The 20,572-nt window shown below is 44.8% G+C and overlaps 1 protein-coding gene across 1 annotated transcript in view; it reads left to right on the top strand.

Annotated features, from left to right (window-relative positions):
* The window catches only part of PTDSS2 (phosphatidylserine synthase 2), a 298,247-nt gene that overhangs the window by 96,775 nt on the left and 180,900 nt on the right, over positions 1-20,572 (top strand). Inside the window, exons 6-7 of the mRNA XM_069223022.1 lie at positions 8,451-8,501; positions 19,563-19,676. Of these exons, the coding sequence (XP_069079123.1) occupies positions 8,451-8,501; positions 19,563-19,676 (165 nt within the window). The remainder of the gene's footprint in view (positions 1-8,450; positions 8,502-19,562; positions 19,677-20,572) is intronic.

The following is a 20,572-nucleotide window of genomic DNA, read 5'->3' as shown; positions in this document are numbered from 1 at the left end:
TGGAAGAAAATTGCTAGGCCTGCAGATCCTTCCGGTCAAAAAAGACACTTCGGGACAGAAGAGCACGAAGGCTTGAGATGGCGTCAAAAAGCCCTGAACATCTCAACGTTGAAGAGGAAGAGATCATGTAGACTGCAGTCTCCGTTAGCGGATCTGACTCCGACCAGGTTTCCGAGGAGGACAGACCGGTCACAGCAGGATAGCGCGTGAGTACGCCTGCCCCTGTACGATCTAAGCCGAAACATAAGGCCTTGGGGATGCCACTGCCAGAAGGCCATGTCTCGACCCGAAAGAAGACACCGGGTGACCAACCTATCAGTTCTGCACCGAAAAAGGCCACTCCTCCGAAGCCCTGTCTCTGAAACGAGCAAACAGCGATCTTCTGAGTCCAAATCTCAAATCTTTCGGAGTGGAGACCATCCTCAACCCCATCTTTTTCGGCCAGCTTCGGAGCGGAAAAGACCTGTTTATACTGAGGAGCACAGACTTTCAAAAACACTTAGAGGATGCCATAAAACTACTGAGGAGGACTCACAAATACAGCTAATCATGGAAGTAATGGATGAAAGGAAATCCAGGATTCATATCCATAAAGAAACTGGTAGAATTTTAACAGCACGTCCTCTAAAACCAAAAAGGAAATTAGCCTTTCAGGAGGAATTGGACACTATACAGCCTCCAGCTAAAGTGCCAAAAACAAAGGAAAGACCTCCACCGCCTCATTTTTCTCCTCCACACCTACATCTCATCTCCTACCAGTCCTACACCAATGCAGTCACCATCACAATCATTTGACTTGCAGCAGGAAAGTGTGGACCCATGGGATCTTTATGATCCAGACCCCATTCCCGACAATAACCCTGATTGCTATCCCTCTAAGCCTTCACCACCAGAGGATAGTACAGGCCACAATCAAGTGCTAGCTAGGGCGGCAGCATACCATAGTGTCACCATGCACACTGAACAACTGGAGGATGATTTTTTGTTCAATACACTCTTCTCCACCCATGCAACATATCAGTCACTCCCTATGCTCCCTGTCGTGCTAAAACATGCTGATCAAATATTTAGCGAGCCTGTAAAAGCAAGAATACTTACTCCTAGATTAGAAAAGAAATATAAGACACCTCCTTCTGATCATGTCTATATTACTCAGCAACTCCCTCCAGACTCAGTAGTGGTACGCGCTGCCAGGAAGAGGGCAAACCAGCAGTCAGGTGATGCACCCCCACCAGACAAAAAAGTAGGAAGTTTGATGCTGCAGGGAAGAGGGTGGCATCTCAGCCTGCCAACCAATGGAGAATAGCCAACTCACAGGTGTTGTTGGCTAGATATGACAGGGCCAATTGGGACGAGATGAAAGATATAATCCAGCATCTCCCCAAGGAACTGCAAAAGAGGGCACAGCAGATAGTGGAGGAAGGGCAAGCCATCACCAACAATCAGATTAGGTCTGCCCTAGACTCAGCAGATACAGCGGCCAGGAGCATCAACACTGCTGTAACCGTAAGGAGGCATGCATGGCTTAGGTCCTCAGGATTCAAACCTGAAATCCAACAGGCAGTGTTGAATATGCCATTCAACAAAAAACTCGTTTTCGGCCCAGAGGTCGACACTGCTATAGAAAAAATGCGTAAGGATTCAGACACCGCAAAAGCGATGGGTGCACTATACACCACACAATACAGGGGATCCTTTCGCAAACCCCAGTTTAGAGGTGGATTTAGGGCTCAAACTGCGGAGGCGTCCACATCACAGCCAAAGCTGGCCTAACAACCTCAATACCAACAAGATGTTTTTAAGAGCACATATAGAGGCCAGTACCCCAGAGGCAGGGGAAAATATCAAACACCTAAACAAGCCTAACAACAAAGTAAACAGTGACTTGTGCCATTCCCTTCGAATCCAATGACTTTTGCCATTCCCTTCGAATCCACACCTCCCCTGTGGGAGGAAGACTGCAAAAGTTCCACAACAATTGGCTAAACATTACCACCGACAACTGGGTATTATCAATTATCTGCAATGGCTATTGCCTAGAATTGATACAAACTCCACCAAACATTCCACCAAAACCACACAACCTATCCACAGAGCATATCACTCTGTTACAGGAAGAAGTCAAATCTCTATCTATTACTCAAACAAGCAATTGAACCTGTGTTACAAAATCAAGTAGGGAGGGGAGTTTACTCACTGTATTTCCTCATTCCCAAAAAGGATGGCACCCTTAGGCCAATATTAGATCTCAGGACCCTCAATCTTTACATCCTGTCAGAACACTTTCACATGGTAACTCTACAGGATGTTATCCCACTACTTCAAAAACACGATTTCATGGCAACATTAGACCTCAAAGATAAGTATTTTCATATACCCATCCATCCCGCGCACAGAAAATATATCAGGTTTGTCATTCTAGAAAAGCACTATCAGTTCAAGGTGTTACCTTTTGGAATAACAACAGCTCCAGGAGTATTCATGAAGTGCCTAGCGGTAGTCGCAGCCTACCTAAGAAGACAACACATACATGTCTTTCCATATCTAGACGATTGGCTGATAAAATCTAACAGTCATACACAGTGTCAAAACCATGCGCGTTACCTAATACAAACCCTGCACATGCTAGGGTTCTCAATAGATTACCAAAAGTCACAACTACAGCCTGCGCAAATACAACAGTATTTAGGGGCGATAATAAATATTCAAAAAGCGCTTTCAAGTCCAAATACGCAGAGAATACAAGCATTCCAGAATATAATAGCACACATACAGACGGGTCAACAGTACACTGTCAAATTTGCCATGAAAATATTCGGGAAGATGGCATCATGTATTGCAATTTTTCCACGTGCAAGACTAAACATGCGGCCCTTGCAACAGTGCCTTGCACAACAATGGTCACAAGCATAGGGTCAACTTCAAAATCTAGTGTTGATAGACTGCCAAACATGCATGTACCTTCAGTGGTGGAATTCCACAAATCCAAACAAAGGGCATCCATTTCAAGACCCTGTGCCTCAGACCATAATCACAACAGATGCATCAATGATTGGCTGGGTAGCTCACCTCAACAATCACAAAATCCGAGGACAATGGGGGATGCCTAGCACAAACAGCTACACATAAATCACTTAGAGTTGTTAGCTGTCTTCCTAGCACTGAAAGCTTTTCAGCCTCTTCTCATTCACAAAAATGTTCTTATCAAAACAGACAGCATGACCGCCATGTACTACCTGAACAAACAGGGAGGGCCACATTCGTCCCAACTCTCCCTCCTAACTGAAAAAATTGGAAATGGGCAATACACAACCAAATTCACCTGGTAGCACAATACATTCCAGGGATACACAACCAATTGATAGATGTTCTCAGCAGAAATCATCAACAAACAAGAGTGGGAGATTCCCCCTCAAGTACTTCAAAAATACTTTCAACAATGGGGAACACCAGACACAGATCTGTTCGCCGCCAGCGAAAATGTAAAGTGCCAAAACTTCGCATCCAGATACCCACAACCCCTATCCAAGGGGAATGCTCTATGGATCAATTGGTCAGGGATATTTGGTTACGCTTTTCCCCCTCTCCCGCTCATTCCATTTCTAGTCAACAAATTGCGTCAAAACACACTCAATATGATACTCGTAGCACCAATGTAGGCACGTCAACCCTGGTACACAACACTATTAGACCTGTCAGTAGTACCACACTCCAAACTCCCAAACAGACCAGACCTGTTAACACAAAACAAAGGGCAGATCAGGCACCCAAATCCCAACACACTCAATCTGGCGATTTGGCTCCTAATGTCATAGAATTTGGATATTTACAACTACCATCAGAATGTATGGAAGTAATTAAGCAAGCAAGAAAACCCACTACTAGACAGTGCTATGCAAACAAATGGAAAAGATTTGTATATTATTGTCAATCTAAACAAATTACCCCTCTTACAGCATCAATACTAGATATTGTATGCTATTTACTTAATTTACAAAAATCAAATTTAGCATTCTCTTGCATAAAAATACATCTCACTGCAATTTCCGCATATTTGCAAAATGTATAGCACAGCTCTTTGTTTAGAGTTCCTGTTATCAAAGCCTTCATGGAAGGCTTAAAACACATCATTCCACCCAGAACACCGCCAGTTCCTTTGTGGAATTTAAACATTGTGCTTACGCGACTTATGTGCCCACCATTTGAACCTATGCACTCATGTCAAATACAGTTCTTAACATGGAAGGTTGCCTTCCTAGTCGCAATTACATCATTGCGAAGAGTTAACGCAATTCAAGCTTTCACTATTGAGGAACCGTTCATACAAGTACACAAACAAAGTCGTACTACGAACTAACCCTAAATTTCTTTGTAAAGTAGTTTCACCATTTCATATCAATCAAACAGTAGAACTACCAGTATTCTTCCCACAGCCAGATTCTGTGGCAGAAAGAGCTCTACACACACTAGACAATAAAAGAGCACTAATGTACTACATAGATAGAACAAAACCATTCAGAAAAACAGTTATTTGTAGCTTTTCAAAAACCCCATACTGGTAACCCCATTTCAAAACAAGGTTTAGCAAGATGGATAGTAAGATGCATCCAAATATGTTACGTTAAAGCCAAAGACAACTTAGTTACTCCTAAAGCACATTCCACAAGGAAGAAAGGTGCTACAATGGCCTTCTTAGGAAACATACCAATGGCTGAAATATGTAAAGCAGCTACTTGGTCAACACCACATACGTTTACTAAACACTATTGTGTAGATGTTTTAGCTGCACAGCAAGCCACAGTAGGTCAAGCTGTACTAAGAACATTATTTCAAACAACTTCAACTCCTACAGGCTAACCACCGCTTTTATGGGGGAACTGCTTTGTAGTCTATGCACAGCATGTGTATCTGCAGCTATACATGCCGTTGAACGGAAAATGTCACTTACCCAGTGTACATCTGTTCGTGGCATGTTCCGCTGCAGATTCACATGCACCCTCCCACCTCCCCGACAGCCTGTAGTCGTTTAAATTAAACAGCACTTGTACATATGTATATGTATGTGTGTGTATATATATGTGTGTGTATGTATATGTATATATAATATATATATATTATATATATATATTTCACATTCCATTAGCATGGATATCTCTTTGCTTTATACTCTATCACTCCTACCTTACCCTCTGCGGGAAAACAATCTAACATGGAGTCGATGCCCATGCGCAATGGAGCCGAAGAGGAGGAGTCACTCGATCCCGTGACTCGAAAACACTTCTTCGAAGAAAAGCAACTTGTAACACTCCAATCCCAACACTAGATGGCAGAAGTATACACAGCATGTGAATCTGCAGTGTAAAATGCCACGAACAGATGTACACTGGGTAAGTGACATTTTCCATATGGTAATTCGACTGTGGGCCTCTGCAATGTACCCATTGTATCATTGCCATGCCCTTTTTCCAATCGTCCCCTGCAATTAGAGTGAAGGAGGAATGGGGAGTGGGGTGGGATGGGATGGGATGGGTTAGATATAGTTGAGGCAAGAGTGGGAACGGGGTGGGGAGGAAGGTGAGATGGGGGTGGGGTAGGATATTCAGTCCAGCCTTCTGCTGCGTGTGGCAGTGGACAACACGATCAGTATATATGACATCATTTAAGTCAATAAATCTGCAGTTTGAACTGTTACAGTAGAAAATAGTGCCATGCTTGCGTTTGAGTCGGAGTTGGAGCCGGTACCAGTCGATGAACTGGAGTATGGTCGACAGTGCTGTGAATTCATCGAGGACCTCGTCACCAGGACAGCTCCTCTGCCTTGAAGGGCTTGTCGAGGAGACTGAGCAGCCGCAGAGGTTGTACCATGCGGCCGTCCCGGTCAAGCCGGCGAGAAGTCATATGTGGATTTCTCAGAGAACAGTCTTGTAATGGAGGTCGCTTCATGTTAGGATAGTTTTGTTCCAGCCAGACCCATGTCACATTTGGGGAGTGAAAGAATATGGATTCCTGATTATGTAATTCTTTCAAGCAGAGCATCGGTGAGGCCTTCCCATGCGCAAGTTCCTTTCTGCTGCTGTAGAAGAAGGACATTTTCTTTGTACTTCCAATATATAATCTGGGAACAGGGATACAGTAGTATTGTCCATCGTTAAGGGGGCTTTCTTCCTGGCCTTCTGAAGGAGAATATCACGATCTCTGAAACTGAGAATACGTGCAATCATGGAGTGCAGCGGTGCTCCGAGGGAGGCATCTATTTGGTACACAATGTGCTCGTTCCATGGTGAACAATGTGGAAGTTCCTCTGGGATTGATTTCTGGAACCAGTTTTTAATGAATTACGTTGGGTTGGAGCCCTCCACCACCTCCGGTACACCTATAATTCACACATTATTTAGACGTGCATGTCCTTCTGCATCTTCAGCCCTGTAATGGGGGCATGGTGAGCTGTTTTTGAAGTTCAGAGGTGGCAGTGGAGACAGAGGCCTGCACTGGGGCCAGCGCAGTTAGTGTGGTTTCATCTGCTGACACTTTTTCTGAGAGTTTGTGGTGGTCGTCATGCAGGATCCCAAAGTCAGCGGACAGAGCTTCAATGTGATATTCAGTTGCCACTCTCGAGTCTCTAATTTCTTGGAGAATTACATCTAGTTTATCTGATGATGGTGCTAGGTGTGTGGATGGGACACAGTCTTCAGGAGTATTGGTGGAATAATCATCTGAGAGGCTATGTTGAGACAGCCCCCAGTCATGGTGAGGCTCTGGTTTAGTAGATTTAGTGTGCCCCATGGCAATGATTTTAGAGACTGTCATGTTGCTAAAGGTGGCCCTGAAACTGTGATCCAATATATCAATTGTGGTAATCCACCCCAGCCAAAAGAAGCATGCAAGTGAGTTCTCCAGTGCTCTTTGTATCAGCTCTAGGATCCCCTAATGCAGTGCAACATAGTTGTTATCTCATAGCTCCAGCCGTCTGGTTGGTGAGTATTGCTGGTGTTATGTCCCCTCCAAGGGAAAGAGAGGCTGCAACCACATGTAGCCCAGGGTGGCAAATGCCACTGTTGCACGTTCAGGCTGGCAGCCCCTAGCGTGTATTGGCGACCGGCATTCGCAGAGGCATTCAAGGGATGGTTCTCACTTATATGACTGATATAATGCTGTCATTGCCTCTCACCGACCACAGTTTGCACAGTATAAACATATTCAGTTTCAGTGGACAGCCTGACCTTACATCTCACTTCTCAGGCCGCATAATAATTCCTGCGTGGATCATACCTTATCGTTCCTGCTCTTCTGAAGGGCTGTTCAGGAAGGCTACACTACACTTAGGTACTAGAGCTCCCCCTTCTCATACCTGACCTCCAAAACGAATGGGGACAGGAATGGGTGGTGGGATTGTCACTTTTCACCCCCAGCCTACCGCTGCTGCCACTCTGGCCCCTGATTGTGTTTGCACACTTGTCTTGCGACCGCTGCTCCATACTTCACAAGGACTGGTCCTTGTGTTCCAGCGTTACAGCCTGTTTCACTCACTCCAGCAGCTCTCGTCCTGGCCGGCAGTGACCACAGGCCTTCTGTCACGGCACCTGTTCCCTGCTTCAGGGCAGGCCCGTGAGCTGCTGGGTGGGCAGCCACGAGCATGGGTGGGCCTCCGTCCAAGCCCGACCCCTCTGGGATCTCGCAGTCACTTTCGGCCAGGTACAGGAAGCATTAGGCTGCACAAACCGGCTCATATGTTTAGGTTGCAACAGGCCCGCTATCAAGTTCAGTGCGGCCCCATGTCGCAGGCCAGGTCCCCCCGCAGAGAGATCAAGGGGCGCTTTCTCGCCACCACTTCATTGTGGGATTTTGGGGGTCAGTTTTGTTGAGATTGTTTTGTGGATCGTTGCAGATTCTCCGGTGCCCAGCAGGAGCCTAGAAAAGAAAGTCCAATATTACTGGTGGCTGGCCATGCCCCAATGTGACACATTTTAGTTGCTAAAATAGGGAAGAGTTGAGTATTTGTAGTGTGACCAAAAGCGGCTGACTGGAGCAATGAGAAGAACCAGTATGGCGACGGAAAGATCAACTTTTACATGCATTTATTGTATATTATTTGTATGCATCTTCGACTGGTTTGCTACATAAAATAAGAGGTTCTTTAAATTGCAGTGTTGTCAATGCCACAACACTTCTATTCCTAATCTCCAGTAAAGATCACTGGTATTTTGAATTTTGCCTATGTTGTAATCCCTGCCTTGATTTGCCTAAAAATCGAAATGCTTTACATTAGTCATCAATTTGAGTTAAAAAATAAAAATAAATTGTACTCACAGTCATGTCCTGTGTACGACGACTGGCTAATGTGAACGAAAGATTGCTCTTGGAATTTATTAATATAACAATGTAAACACTTTTTTTTATATTTGAGTCATCCTCTGTTACATACCTTTCTCTGATTTTGTTTCTACATTTAGGATAAATTTGATGGATTTGTTCCTGCTCATTTTCTTGGTTGGTATATTAAGGTGTGTATTTTTATTTGCTTACTTTTTCTTTACTAATGGAATATGTTTGTAAATATTGCTACAGATTCTGTCTCCTGTGCTTTCTTAGCACTATGACAGGCCCAGATATTGCTTTTAAAGTGCAGTGCTGCTACTACGTCTGCATGACCCTTTCTTGTGTCTGTCGTAAATCCATGTTGACTAAATGCTGCGTGTCTTTTTCTGGGCCTAAGTGCTGATTATTTTTTTTTCTCATCTTTCTCTGTTTTTGTTGTCCAGTTTCTCTGTGCCATTTGAAGAAAGCAAAAGTAATTGCTTTACTTTCTATTTGTTTCTCTTTGTGAATGCATAATTGGTTCATGTTCCCACAACCTTGCTTCATCCTGGGCATTCTCTGTAACTGAAAACTTTCCATGGTGGTCTTGTTGAGATATGTTTTGTACCTGTGTAAAACATTCATTCAACCTTCTATTTTTCTGCTGAAGTTGCTTAATGGCGTGTGTTCCGTAGATATGTGAAGTATGAAGTACATTTCACAGGGTTGCAACTCTAGGTATGTGAGACCTCATAAAAGACTCTGAAATAATCTCTTATAGGAAGGTTGTCTTACCTCCCGAATTAGAGCCTGTCTTTGACGTTCCCCCAGGCCCATTCTTGTTGAATAGGCAATATCTAGTAATACATTTTCCTCCACATATCACTCTTATTGCTGTCATTTTGGGTTTGAGACAAGGCAGATACAGCTCAAAAGCTTGTTATGGGTGACCAGTGTTGATCAAATAATAGCTATGTGCCGCATGAACATAAATCAGGCCATGACTCAATGAATACTGTATTGTATAAATTAGATTTTTTTAGTATGCATTGAGAGATCGCTTTCCTGTAATCTTATTTTACCAAGTGTCTTGGAGATTGGGCTCAAGTGAACGCTAGTTATTTAAAAGAGTTCTTAAAGTAATGAAGTTAATACATGTTCTTAAGCTGCAAAGGCGTGGTTGAAAAGTAAATGAATTTTGACCACAAATTAGCAGCTCAATTTTAAGTACTAACCATATTTAATAGTAAGCGCGTTTTTAAAAAAAAAAAATTAAAAAGACTATTAGGCCAGACAGGCTGCACAGACATGCATCTCATGTATATTAAACATTATGTTCTGTGTCTTTGGTGCCACTCATTGATCTCATTCACCCTTTCCCTTTCACGAAATGAGAAGTAAAATGTCTCCTCTCTTAGACGTTGCTGTTATCCACAAAGCTAAAACCTTTATTCAGGTGTTGTATGGGCTTTTCTGCGCTGATAGTATGGCCAGTCTTTATCATTGTGCTTAGTTTAGTCTCAATTTTCTCTATGAAAAATACTGCATTGTGCTAATCTAATGCTTGACCCTTTTTCAGTCCTTTAATTATGGTTGAACATCTCCATCTCCAAGTCAATTACTGCATCACCTCATTCCTTTCTTCTCGCAGGTATTCTAAACTATTCTTTCAGAGGTGTGGCATTGCCACGTTAAGTCTGGTCCTTTGCTTTAAAAAAAGACTACAGCATGAACACCATTGCACTAACCAGCAAAGTTTTGCGAAGTTCTTAGTGAATAATTTGCTGGTTGCATTTATGCATTTTGGAAACGGCTCAAGTTGAAGTAATAGATCAGTTTACACGAAATCTCAATTGGAGCGTTGTCTTTAACTTAACCTCTGTGGTTGCAAGTGAAACTATTTTAATGGAGCTGGCTCCAGCTGGCAGTCATGCTTAATTCTGTTTTAGTTAAATGGAGATGCCTTGGCAAACAGTAGAATATATATAGTACCTGCTGTTTTTGAAACCTCTCAGAGCTTCTTGGATGCAGCAAATTAAACCGGTTATAGTCCTTGGTCTTGGCACCACCTATGTTTTCAAGGCTTTGCATTATGGCGGATGTAACTCCTTTTTTCCAATAAGACATATGTCAATAGATTGTGCACAAAAATGCCCTCCTGCTTTAATAGAATAAGTCGGACCGGATTAAGGGTTGATCCTGGGTACAGATGATCCCCTTATGTGAGCCTGGGGAGCATCCAAGAGGTGGTCTGTGACAGAGCTCATTACCCAAGGTCAGTCTACACTCTGCTTTGGCCACTCCTCACTGGACGAAATTAAATGTCTGGTTTTGAAAAACTTTTTTTTAAAAACATTTTTAAATCAACTGTGTCCCTGAATCTCTTGTTTGTGCCAGACTATTTTGTTTAATTTATGATTTCAATGAAGATTCCCCTGAAGGAGGACTAGGATTACAGCTAAATAACATTACCGTCTTCCATATCTTCTACCCCAATCTGGTCTTTAAATTTTAAAATTGACTAGTAGTGTGCTGAGTGGTGTGCCTCGTACAGAAAAACTCAGACAGAAGTGCTCTTGTTGAAATAAGTACTAATACTCCTGACTGGAGAGAGAACCACCTCATGACAAATGTCAGTTCTGTTATCCGTCAAGGTACTTCCTAGATCCTAAGAATAAAGAATGATAATTTTTAATGAAAAGAAATTAAAGTTATTGACATTTTATATCCTGAATCTTCAGTGTTGATGGTCTTGTTAATGCCACAGGCTGCATATTTTGGCATTCCAGTGATAACTAAACACACAAACGGTTCTTTAGGGCTGACGTTTGTGCCAAGGTTATTTGCTAAAATAGGAGCAGTGGTGGGCCTCATGCAGGTAAGAACAGGATTCATTTTTATCCACACATATGTGATTGTCTACTGAAAGCGGGATGTGTGACCTTCTATTACAGCTAATACTCTGTGGACATGAAAAGAGTGTCATTGATCTCACTGCACAAGTAACATTTTATTGGGGCAGTGATGGACACAAGTTAGAGCAGCAGAAATCGTGAATATGATTGTGTTTAAACCTGGAGAAAGTGTTCAGGCAGTTCAACTTCTCCGTGTGGTTAGGCTAATATTCTTCATGTAAACGTAGTACCAAAACTGTTTTTGTTGTGGTGGGGTTCCCATCTTCTGAATCATTTCATGTGTGGTTTGTGGTCTCATTAACATTGAAAGTTATCTATCTGGTACTAAGCACTTTTCTTCTTTCCCAGCAAAGTTAGAAATTCTAGTGCTTACATTCTAAAAGCAGCAATGTTTTACAAAACTAAACTAGGCAACGTAGATTCTAGGCACCGTTCTGTAGAGGTGTGATATAGCCTTTTGCATTTGACTAACAAAGAACAAAAACAAAAGAAACCATTTTGAACATATTGGAGTTACTGGGTGTAATTTCTCATTCCTGTTTTTTAAATATATCAAAAAACGCTGATCTGATTGTGTCTGGTGAATTATTGGAGTAATCCAAAGGACCTGCATCTAATGCCAAGCTGGAGTTTAAAGAAAAACGCTAACCCACATTGAATAATATTAACCCAAATTAAAGCCATTTGGATGAGCGGAAATTGTTGTGAAAGATGAACCTTTGCACGTTTACGTTTTTGATGCGATTGGTTCCTTCTACTTAAGCTGTACAATAAATTCCAGTTAGGGATTTCGCCTGTGAAAGCATTATATAGAAATGGTGAGACTGTTGCATAAATTCAGAAAATAACCCATTTTGTACAAAAGAAACGTTTTGTACGAAAAAGAAAACAGAGCATTCTGGTACGTCCTTTACCAGTCTTACAGAAGGTCCTAGCTCAATCCTATCCTTAAGGCAATGCACACAGATTGTTGGATAGTGCCTTGTTAATTTGCAGAATGTCAAGAGACAACAGAAATAGAAGTCTCTAAAGTGTATTGTATCAGCTGGGCGAAGCACAACACGTACTTAACATTGACAGCATAAATTATGCACTCTTTTCTGCTTAGTGTTGTAGAATGTTAGGACACGGCCACTATAGACTGATTAGGAAATGATGGTGATGACAAGGAAAAAGTGCATTTAAAACTATATATTCAGTTAATATAAAGAGTTGTGCTCTGGGGCAGAGTAAATTTGTGTTTGTTTCTGTATAATTAAATTCTATTTAAGTATATCTTAATTGTGTAAAATCTTTTTGAATTTGTATATTTTAATCTGAATTATCATATTTAGGATGTTAATGAGAATCTATAAAGCACTCTGTTACACTTGAAAAAGTCTCTTGGAGGTGGAATGCCAACACTAAAAGCTGCACACTGAATATTGGCAGATGAACAAATACGTTTTTAATTTTTATCTTTGGAATAGATGAGAGGGTATTGCAGTTCAAGTAGAATTCTGTACCAAAGAGATGGTGCCATGACTTATGAGGTGCAACCTATAGGTCTGACATGTCTGGAGTGAAGAATGTTGGGAAGCATTTTTTATGAAGAGTGTAAAGCTCAAGGAGGGTGGTATTTGGAGAGTTTATTGCCCAGGAACAGTGATAACTTGTCATAGAAGAATTTAGGGAAAAGGTATACCACTTTAAAGGTAATGCGATGATGATTGGCAGCCATTGTAGGGTGCTTGAAAGACTGTGTATGACACAACATGATGATGAATGGAGTTCTGAACAATGCAGACACTCACCCCTAGTCACAGATCTGGGTTTAATCCATCGTTCTTTTGCTCACCATGCCACCCCAGTCTGGACCTGGCCATTTGCAAATCAGTCTTGTCCTTGTTCCTCATGAGAACAGTCCAGCTCGACCTGCCAAGCCAGGTCCTCCCTGGACCGGAAACAAGCATTCTGGGACCGGTTTCAGGGTATCACCCTTCATCAGCCAGGCTAGCTTGAATCCAGTGGCACAGTGAGCACGGAACCCACATCTGGGCATACCCTTCCCACTTAGGGCAACATTTTGTTTTTTTTAATTAATTTTACTTTATTGAATTTGTTAACAAACACAGCCAAACAGAGTAAAACTCCTTACGTCACAAAAAACTTAGTAAACATTAATAAGCCTCATATTGGTAACAAACAAGCAAACGAGCTTGAAAGCAATCAGTAGAATAAATTGACTCACTATTGAGTGCCATCAATACAAGTCACTATTGAACTTTAGAAACAGAAAAGAGGGGAGAGGGGGTAGGGAGGAAAAAAAGGGGGGAATAGGGGCGGTATCAGCGCAGCCATCCTGTCTCCCACAGAAGGGGAGCAATAACTTGTTACCCCAAAGGGGAAGCCATCTACTACTCCATAACCAAGGGGATGCGAAAAACTGCTATTACCGCCTTGTGTTCGGGTCTCGAGGAAGGGTCTCAGGGGGGCCCATATATTTTGCGGGCGGGAACCCTCAGGCATCAATTCCCAGTATATCACTGGTTGTTCCTGGCAGCACGCTGCATCCTTCAGACATTCATCACACTGGGGAGTCCATTTCCTTTCCCAGTACATCGCTACCCTACGCTTAGTCAGCAGCAGCAGTCCCACTAACCTTCTGCACGCAGAGGGGATCTCCTCAACGTATCCCAAGAGGGCGACCTCAGGGGTACGCGGCAGCACGAGCCCAGTCATCTCTTCAACTGCCCGCAACACCTCAGACCAGTAGTCTTGCAACGCCCCACAACCCCATGCCAGATGAAGGAAGTCCACTTCAGGGGCAGAGCACCGTTTGCATCTAGTGTCCACCCTAAGGCCCATTTTCTTTAGTCTACGCAGAGTATAATACAAGCAGTGCAAAAAGCTAAAATGAATAAGGTGCAATCTGTAGTTGGGGGAGAGCTCCTGCATCTGTGTGCAGCGATACTGCCACATCCTGTATGGAATGGTCTCACCCAGATCCACCTCCCAATGAGCCTTGGCTTTAGATACGACAGAAGGCTCTATATTCTGCATACAAACATAGATTTGTGATGAGTCTACGCGAGAACTGTGCCGTACATACTATTTCCAATGCTCGACACACCGGGGGCATCACAGGAGTACCCCGCTCGCAGCATGGCCCTGACCCTAAAGAAGAAGAATGGGTAAAGCATAATATTGCAGAAGGCACCTAGTGCGTTCTCCAAGGAGACAAACGTCCCCTCTGGGAACCAAGACCCCAGAGTAGTCATATTTAACTCATTCAGTTGGCCATCCTCTGACAGAGGCGGGCACACAACATCTCGTACTGGCATTAAGGGCGCAAATTGCTCGCGTTTCCCAGTGTGCTTCAACAGCATCGCCCAGGCCCGCACCGAGCACAACACAGTATCCACCCCACGCTGCCTGGGCAGTCCCCCTATCACTCCAGATAACCTATCAGGCGACACAGAGTCATGTTCAGGAGCCAGATGTGGTAAATAACGTATGGAATGTAACCAGAAGTGTGCAAAATGGGCTTGCGCGCAGTTGTAATAAAGTTTAAGATCCGGGGCTGCCAGGCCTCCTTGTTCAAACAGAAGAATCAGAGTTTCCCATGAAATTCTGAGCTGCCCACTTACCTATGCAAGAGCCACAAGTGAAGATTTGAATCTTTTCAGGAAGCTAGTTGTGAGGACAAGAGGTAGGGTAACAAAGAGATACAAGAACTTGGGCAGAATCACCATCTTCACTATTGCGATGCGTCCAGTCAACAAGAGTGGCAGCCAGTGCCAAGCCGCATCCTTATCTTCCAGCCACGCAGTGGCCTTGCCGTAATTGGCCACTCACAACTCTTCTGCCTTCCGGCTCAACCAAATGCCCAAATACCGCACCGGCCCAACCGCCCAACTGAGGGACCACCAAGGAAGGGAGCAGGGGCTCAAATCGGGCCGCAATGAGTTTTGCCAGAATCTTATTGTCTGTTAATTAGCGAAAGTGGCCGATATGAATCGCAACTACACTGGTCCTTTCCGGGCTTCAAGATTGTCACGATGAGAGCTTCCCGCAATGAGGGCAGAAGAACACCTTTCTCAAGCGCCTCAGCATATACCTCAAGGAGTTGAGGCACCAGTATATCTGCATATTCCTTATAGAAGGCCAGCATCAAACCATCCAGTCCCAGGGCCTTGTCGCCCGGTAAACTGCGTGTAGCCTGAACCACATAGTCTACCGAGAAGGGGGCATCTAAATAATGTCTGTGCGAATTCTCAAACCAAAGCCGGCTAATGTCCTCAATGTAGTCGGCAGTTGCTGCAGGGCTCGTTCCCGGCTGCCCAGCATACAGGTCCGAGTAAGTCAGTCAAGAAACGCTTAACCTACTCAGTACCGGAGAGGAGTACCCCCTTCGAGTCAGTCAATTCCACTATGTAGTTCCCAGCCCACAGCCTGCGAAGCATAGCAGCCAGCGTTTTACCAGCCCTCTCACCCTCACCATATCTCCTTGCGTTGGTTTCCTTGCCCAGAAAGCAGACCTCGCGTAGTGCCGCCTCCTCATACCTAGTCAGCTTTTCCCTGAGGTCAGCCAGGAGGCTGCCAGACCAGCCAGTCATTTCTCCAGGCTAGCAAGTTGAGCCTCCAGGCTCGCCAACTCTTGCCTGAGTGCCTTAACACACTGTGTTGTTTAGCAAGGCAAATCCCATGGATTACAATCTTGAAAGCCTCCCATAAAGTGTCCGCCGAGGATACCGATCCCTGATTGACAGCAAAGTAGTCAATAATAGCGGCATATATCTCTTCCCTGAAGGCCTGATCTCTCAGCGCTTCCCAGGGCAACTTCCACGAGAACTTGCGGCTGGAGCCCCCAGGCATGCGCAGCTCCAGCATAACCGGTGTATGATCCGACAGGGTATGGAAGACTTCGTCCAAAGCTCCACATCTCTAGTACCAAGCCACCTGTCTATTCTGGACCAGCTGCCATGCGTGTAGTTGACACCTGTGCCCTCCCTTTTTCCGCTCCATGTTTCGTCCTCCACAAGAGCACCCTCAGCCATAATGCGGGACAAGGCCCTCGCAGCCACCACGTGCTGCGGCTTTGGGCCATATACGGACACCAGACCAAACGGCCTATTTTGCAATGTACCCTGCAGCATGACATAACGACCATGCAGGTCTGCAATCACTTTTTCAGTACGTCATTACAGTCCCTTCCTGATCAGGATTGCCACTCCCCGTGCACGACTTGAGTACACCGCCATATGACTCTCACCAATCCAGCCGGCCTTCACACTAGATCTCATGCTCTCGACCAGGTGAGTCTCCTGCAGCATACAGATATCAATTGCATGGTGCTGCATATAAGCTGACAGCATTCTCATCTTGCGTCCATCATTCAGCCCCTTGACATTCCAAGTGAGACAGCGAACCGTAGCCACATTTGTATGCACCATCCCAGCAGTCTATCAAACCGCATGGCGCCCCCATCTGCCACACATGAAGCATCATCTGCAAGAGGGAGGTGAAGGGGGTGGAGGTGGAACAGAGACAAAACCAACATCCCTTATAATGAACATTACAGGTCCCCACCCACGCTGACCCCCCAATTGGGCCAGCCCAGCAAACCCACTCGCACCCAAACTCATAACCCACAGCATAGCAACAAACAACTTTGTTAGACTCGTCCAGCGGGACATCGGCAAGGCCATCCATTAACTGCCCCGGTTGGGGTGGGTGGGCAGGTGCATCTTAGTGCCATTCATACGATAAGATAGGCTGCACCAAAGTTAGGCCTAGTTCAAGACTCAACCAGTTCTAGAACGCAGTTTAGGATTTCCGGTGGCCTCCAACAACGAAATTATTTTAATCATTATCCCTGTCCACGGGGTAATGCCACTCGCCCCGTCTACCTGCGAGCAGTCCGGAGGTGCCTTTTTGGGAATGGTTTAGCATATTTGGTTACCGGTTTTGGTTCTGTAAAAAAAAGGTGCAACTTGCCATTGTGTAGCACTCTCAATTTGGCCAGGTAAATGAGGGAATACTTGGCGTCCGTCTGACTCAAAGTGCGCTTGACCGGAAGAAACACCCTGCGAGCCACCTGCACCCCAGGGGTGTAGTCTGGAAAGATACTGAGCTAGTTGTTTTTATATATCACGGGATGTCCCTCTCTAACAAGTCGAAGTATTGTGTCCCTGTCCCTATAGTTCAATAAGTGCACAATGACTGGGTGTGGTGGCATCCCCGGTGGCGGCCTCTGGCCGAGCGACCTGTGAGCCTGCTCCACCACCAGTATCTGAGAAAGCTGACCAGGAAAAAGCGTAGTTAGCATTGTCTCCATGTAGTCCTCCATCCGTTCCATGGCAGTCGTCTCCGGGAGAACCAAAATACGGATATTATTGAGGCGGGATCGGGCTTCGAGATCCTCATTCTTATTTTGGATTATTTCTAGCACGTGTTCCATTTGCAGTAGCTTCTCTCCGGTGCCACGTTGGCTATCCTCCAGATCCCCGGTGCAAGATTCCACATGCTCAAGACAGGTGTCATGACTGTCCACTCTCTCCTTCAAGCAATCCATTTGCTCAGTCAAACGATCTAAATTGCCATCAATACTTGCCAGACTGTGCTTAAGATCCATAAACCTAGCCTTCACAGCGGGTGATTGTGCATCCTCCTGGGGCGAATCTTCCAATGACTTGCCAGCCTGGCTGCATTTCTTTTTGCCCTCAAACATGAGTTGGGGCTGCTTCTGGTCCACCTTCTCCATCGCAGTGAGGGCACACCTCAGCTCTCAGGTACACGTCAAACAACACTCTGTCTCAGCCAGCAGCCCGAACTGAGGGGGAATTCACCAACACCCAAGTGCTCACACAGGTGAGTACTCCAGCGCGCCAGCGGCCTCCAACCAGAGCCGGCACGCTCCGCCAGCAGTACATTGGCCCTGGCTGGCAGTACCCGACCATTCCAGCAACGTGCTCCGCCGCTGGGCCCATACAACAGCTCCCACACTCTGATTCACCTACTTGCGGGGCCCGCGGCCTGATCGTTGCTGCTGATAGGGCCCCGCAGGCATCAAATGTCAGAGGCGCCAACAACTGCCCAAGGCGCTGGCCGCAGGGCCTCCAATCTTCGTTTCTATGGTGGGGGGCCGCCTCCTACTGCACTTGTTGTCCTCGGGCACCGTCTTGTACCCCTGCCACCCCCCCAAAGGCCCACGAGACACATTCAGGCCACACAGTAGTACTGCCATATCGCTCCGACCGCTCTCTCAGGCCACCTTGCTCAGCAATACTCAAGCCCATGGGGCCCACGATTCGACCACAACCGCCGCTCCAGCCCTGCCGGTGGCCTACACCCCAAGGACTACCACACCAGGCCACCCCGGGCAGCCGATCTGTCAGGATCAAAGATGGATTAAGGCTTCTGCCCTGCAAAGCCTCACAGAGTGGCGGCCATGTTGCGGGATGGCCAAGCCACGCCCCCACTTAGGGCAACTTTAGAAACACAAAGGGATGATCGATGGAGTGCTGAACAATGCAGACACTCACCCCCAGTCACAGATCTGGGTTTAATCCATCGTTCTTTTGCTCACTGTGTATAACTTCTGTGAGTAGCAACCAAGACTATGCCATCTGCTTGATTCTGAATGATTTGGAAATGACCTAAACTTGATCCTGTCATAGCCGGAAATGCATGTATGTAAATGGTATTTCTGTAGTGCAAATCTCGCCAAAAGGCAGAAGAGTGCTTAACATGGCCAAGTGCGAGCCTAAGCTAACAGTGATAAGAGGGATAGCTGGATTGTTAGTTCGTGCATTGTGGTCTAGTGTTCTTTAATGAGAAGAATCTTTAACTCTTTCTTTAATTGGAGCAATGATGATGCAGTCCTAAAGAATACAGAGATGTTGTTCCATGTTGTTCCAGATCCTGGAAGCCTACATGGAAAAGGCCTGCTGACTTGTATTTGTTTCCATTTACACTTCTTTGTCTGCAGTCTGATAGTCCTGACTGTGGTTGTGCCGACAACCACCAGAGATGGTGTGCTTTCCTCCAAGAGCAACAGGAGTGGTGGTTTTGACTAGCTTGCAGCTGTTGATAGGATGACATTTCATCTTATTTTTAAGGCTGTGGAGTTTAAGTTGGATTTTAAGGCAGGTCAGTTTGAGCTATATAATGAGCACTCTAAGTGCAGCACTACGAAAAAGCACATGTGATGACTAATACAATGTTATATAATTGCTTACTTCCTCAGTGTAACTAATATGTATGACTGTGTGCACCAATGAGTTGTGTTCTCTGAAAAAGAGAATTAATAATAGCCTAATGTCACCAGAATGTATTTCTTCTCAACACTTTTTTGCCTTACCTTTCCAGACATTGGTGATTCGAGACTGGTGGATGTGCATGATCATCAGTGTAATGTTTGAGTTCCTTGAGTATAGTCTGGAACATCAGCTGCCAAACTTTAGTGAATGTTGGTGGGATCATGTAAGTAGTGCATTATGAAACCATGTTATTTTTTTTTGTATGAAGACGGTGTATTACATTGATAATATACAATAAGATAAAAGGCTTAATGTTATGATAAGTTATGTTGGCATTCCCATAGCTCTTGGACCCATTGTTAAGGCACCAGACCTCATTTTTCCCATTGTTAGGCTCAAGCCTAAGAGTGCATGCGCTAGTGCATGCAAGACTCTGTTGTGTACAGTAAAGGGCTCAGAGCCCGCCTTTTGCTTATGATTTAGGTTTGTGAAGTACTCCGCTTTACAGCCTCGTAATTCATCACTGCAGGCCAAGCTTAATTGCCGTTCCTCTGTGGAGCAGGGACCAACCACTGTTCGATTCAACTTAATCAGATTCAACTTAATCATTTTGATTTTTTTTACTTTTATTGCCCTGCAAACAGAAATCATGTGACTGACAAAAATGTGCCCAGCAGGACAAACAAAATTGCAAAGTTTTATTTTTTATAACTAACTTTCTTTTATTTTGCCAAGTCATCCTTTGTCACTTTGCACTCATGTTTTCTTTTCTTTTTGTTTGTGGGCACTGTTCTCAAAACATGACTATTATCTTGTTCTAAATATTGCAGAGCAATATTGCTCCTTTATTACGTGTAATTTCTGAAATTATGCTTTAACACATAATTGTGCAGTACACCTCAATCCACTCCCACTTCAATTCGTCTCACTCCAGTTCACCTCACCCTACACCAATCCACCCCACTCCAATCCAAACCACTCACCCCAATCCAATCCGACCCTTTCCACTCCAATCCTCCCAACCCACCCCAGTCTAGTCTGCCGCACTCCAGTTCGCCCCACTACAATCCAAAACAGTCTGCACCACTCCAAAATAATCTACCCCTCTCCAGTCTGCCC

Source organism: Pleurodeles waltl, chromosome 3_1 (assembly GCF_031143425.1).
Source record: "Pleurodeles waltl isolate 20211129_DDA chromosome 3_1, aPleWal1.hap1.20221129, whole genome shotgun sequence".
In the NCBI taxonomy this organism is placed as follows: domain Eukaryota; kingdom Metazoa; phylum Chordata; class Amphibia; order Caudata; family Salamandridae; genus Pleurodeles; species Pleurodeles waltl.
Note: the sequence above shows the minus strand (reverse complement) of the source record. Positions and strands in the feature narration are given on the sequence as shown.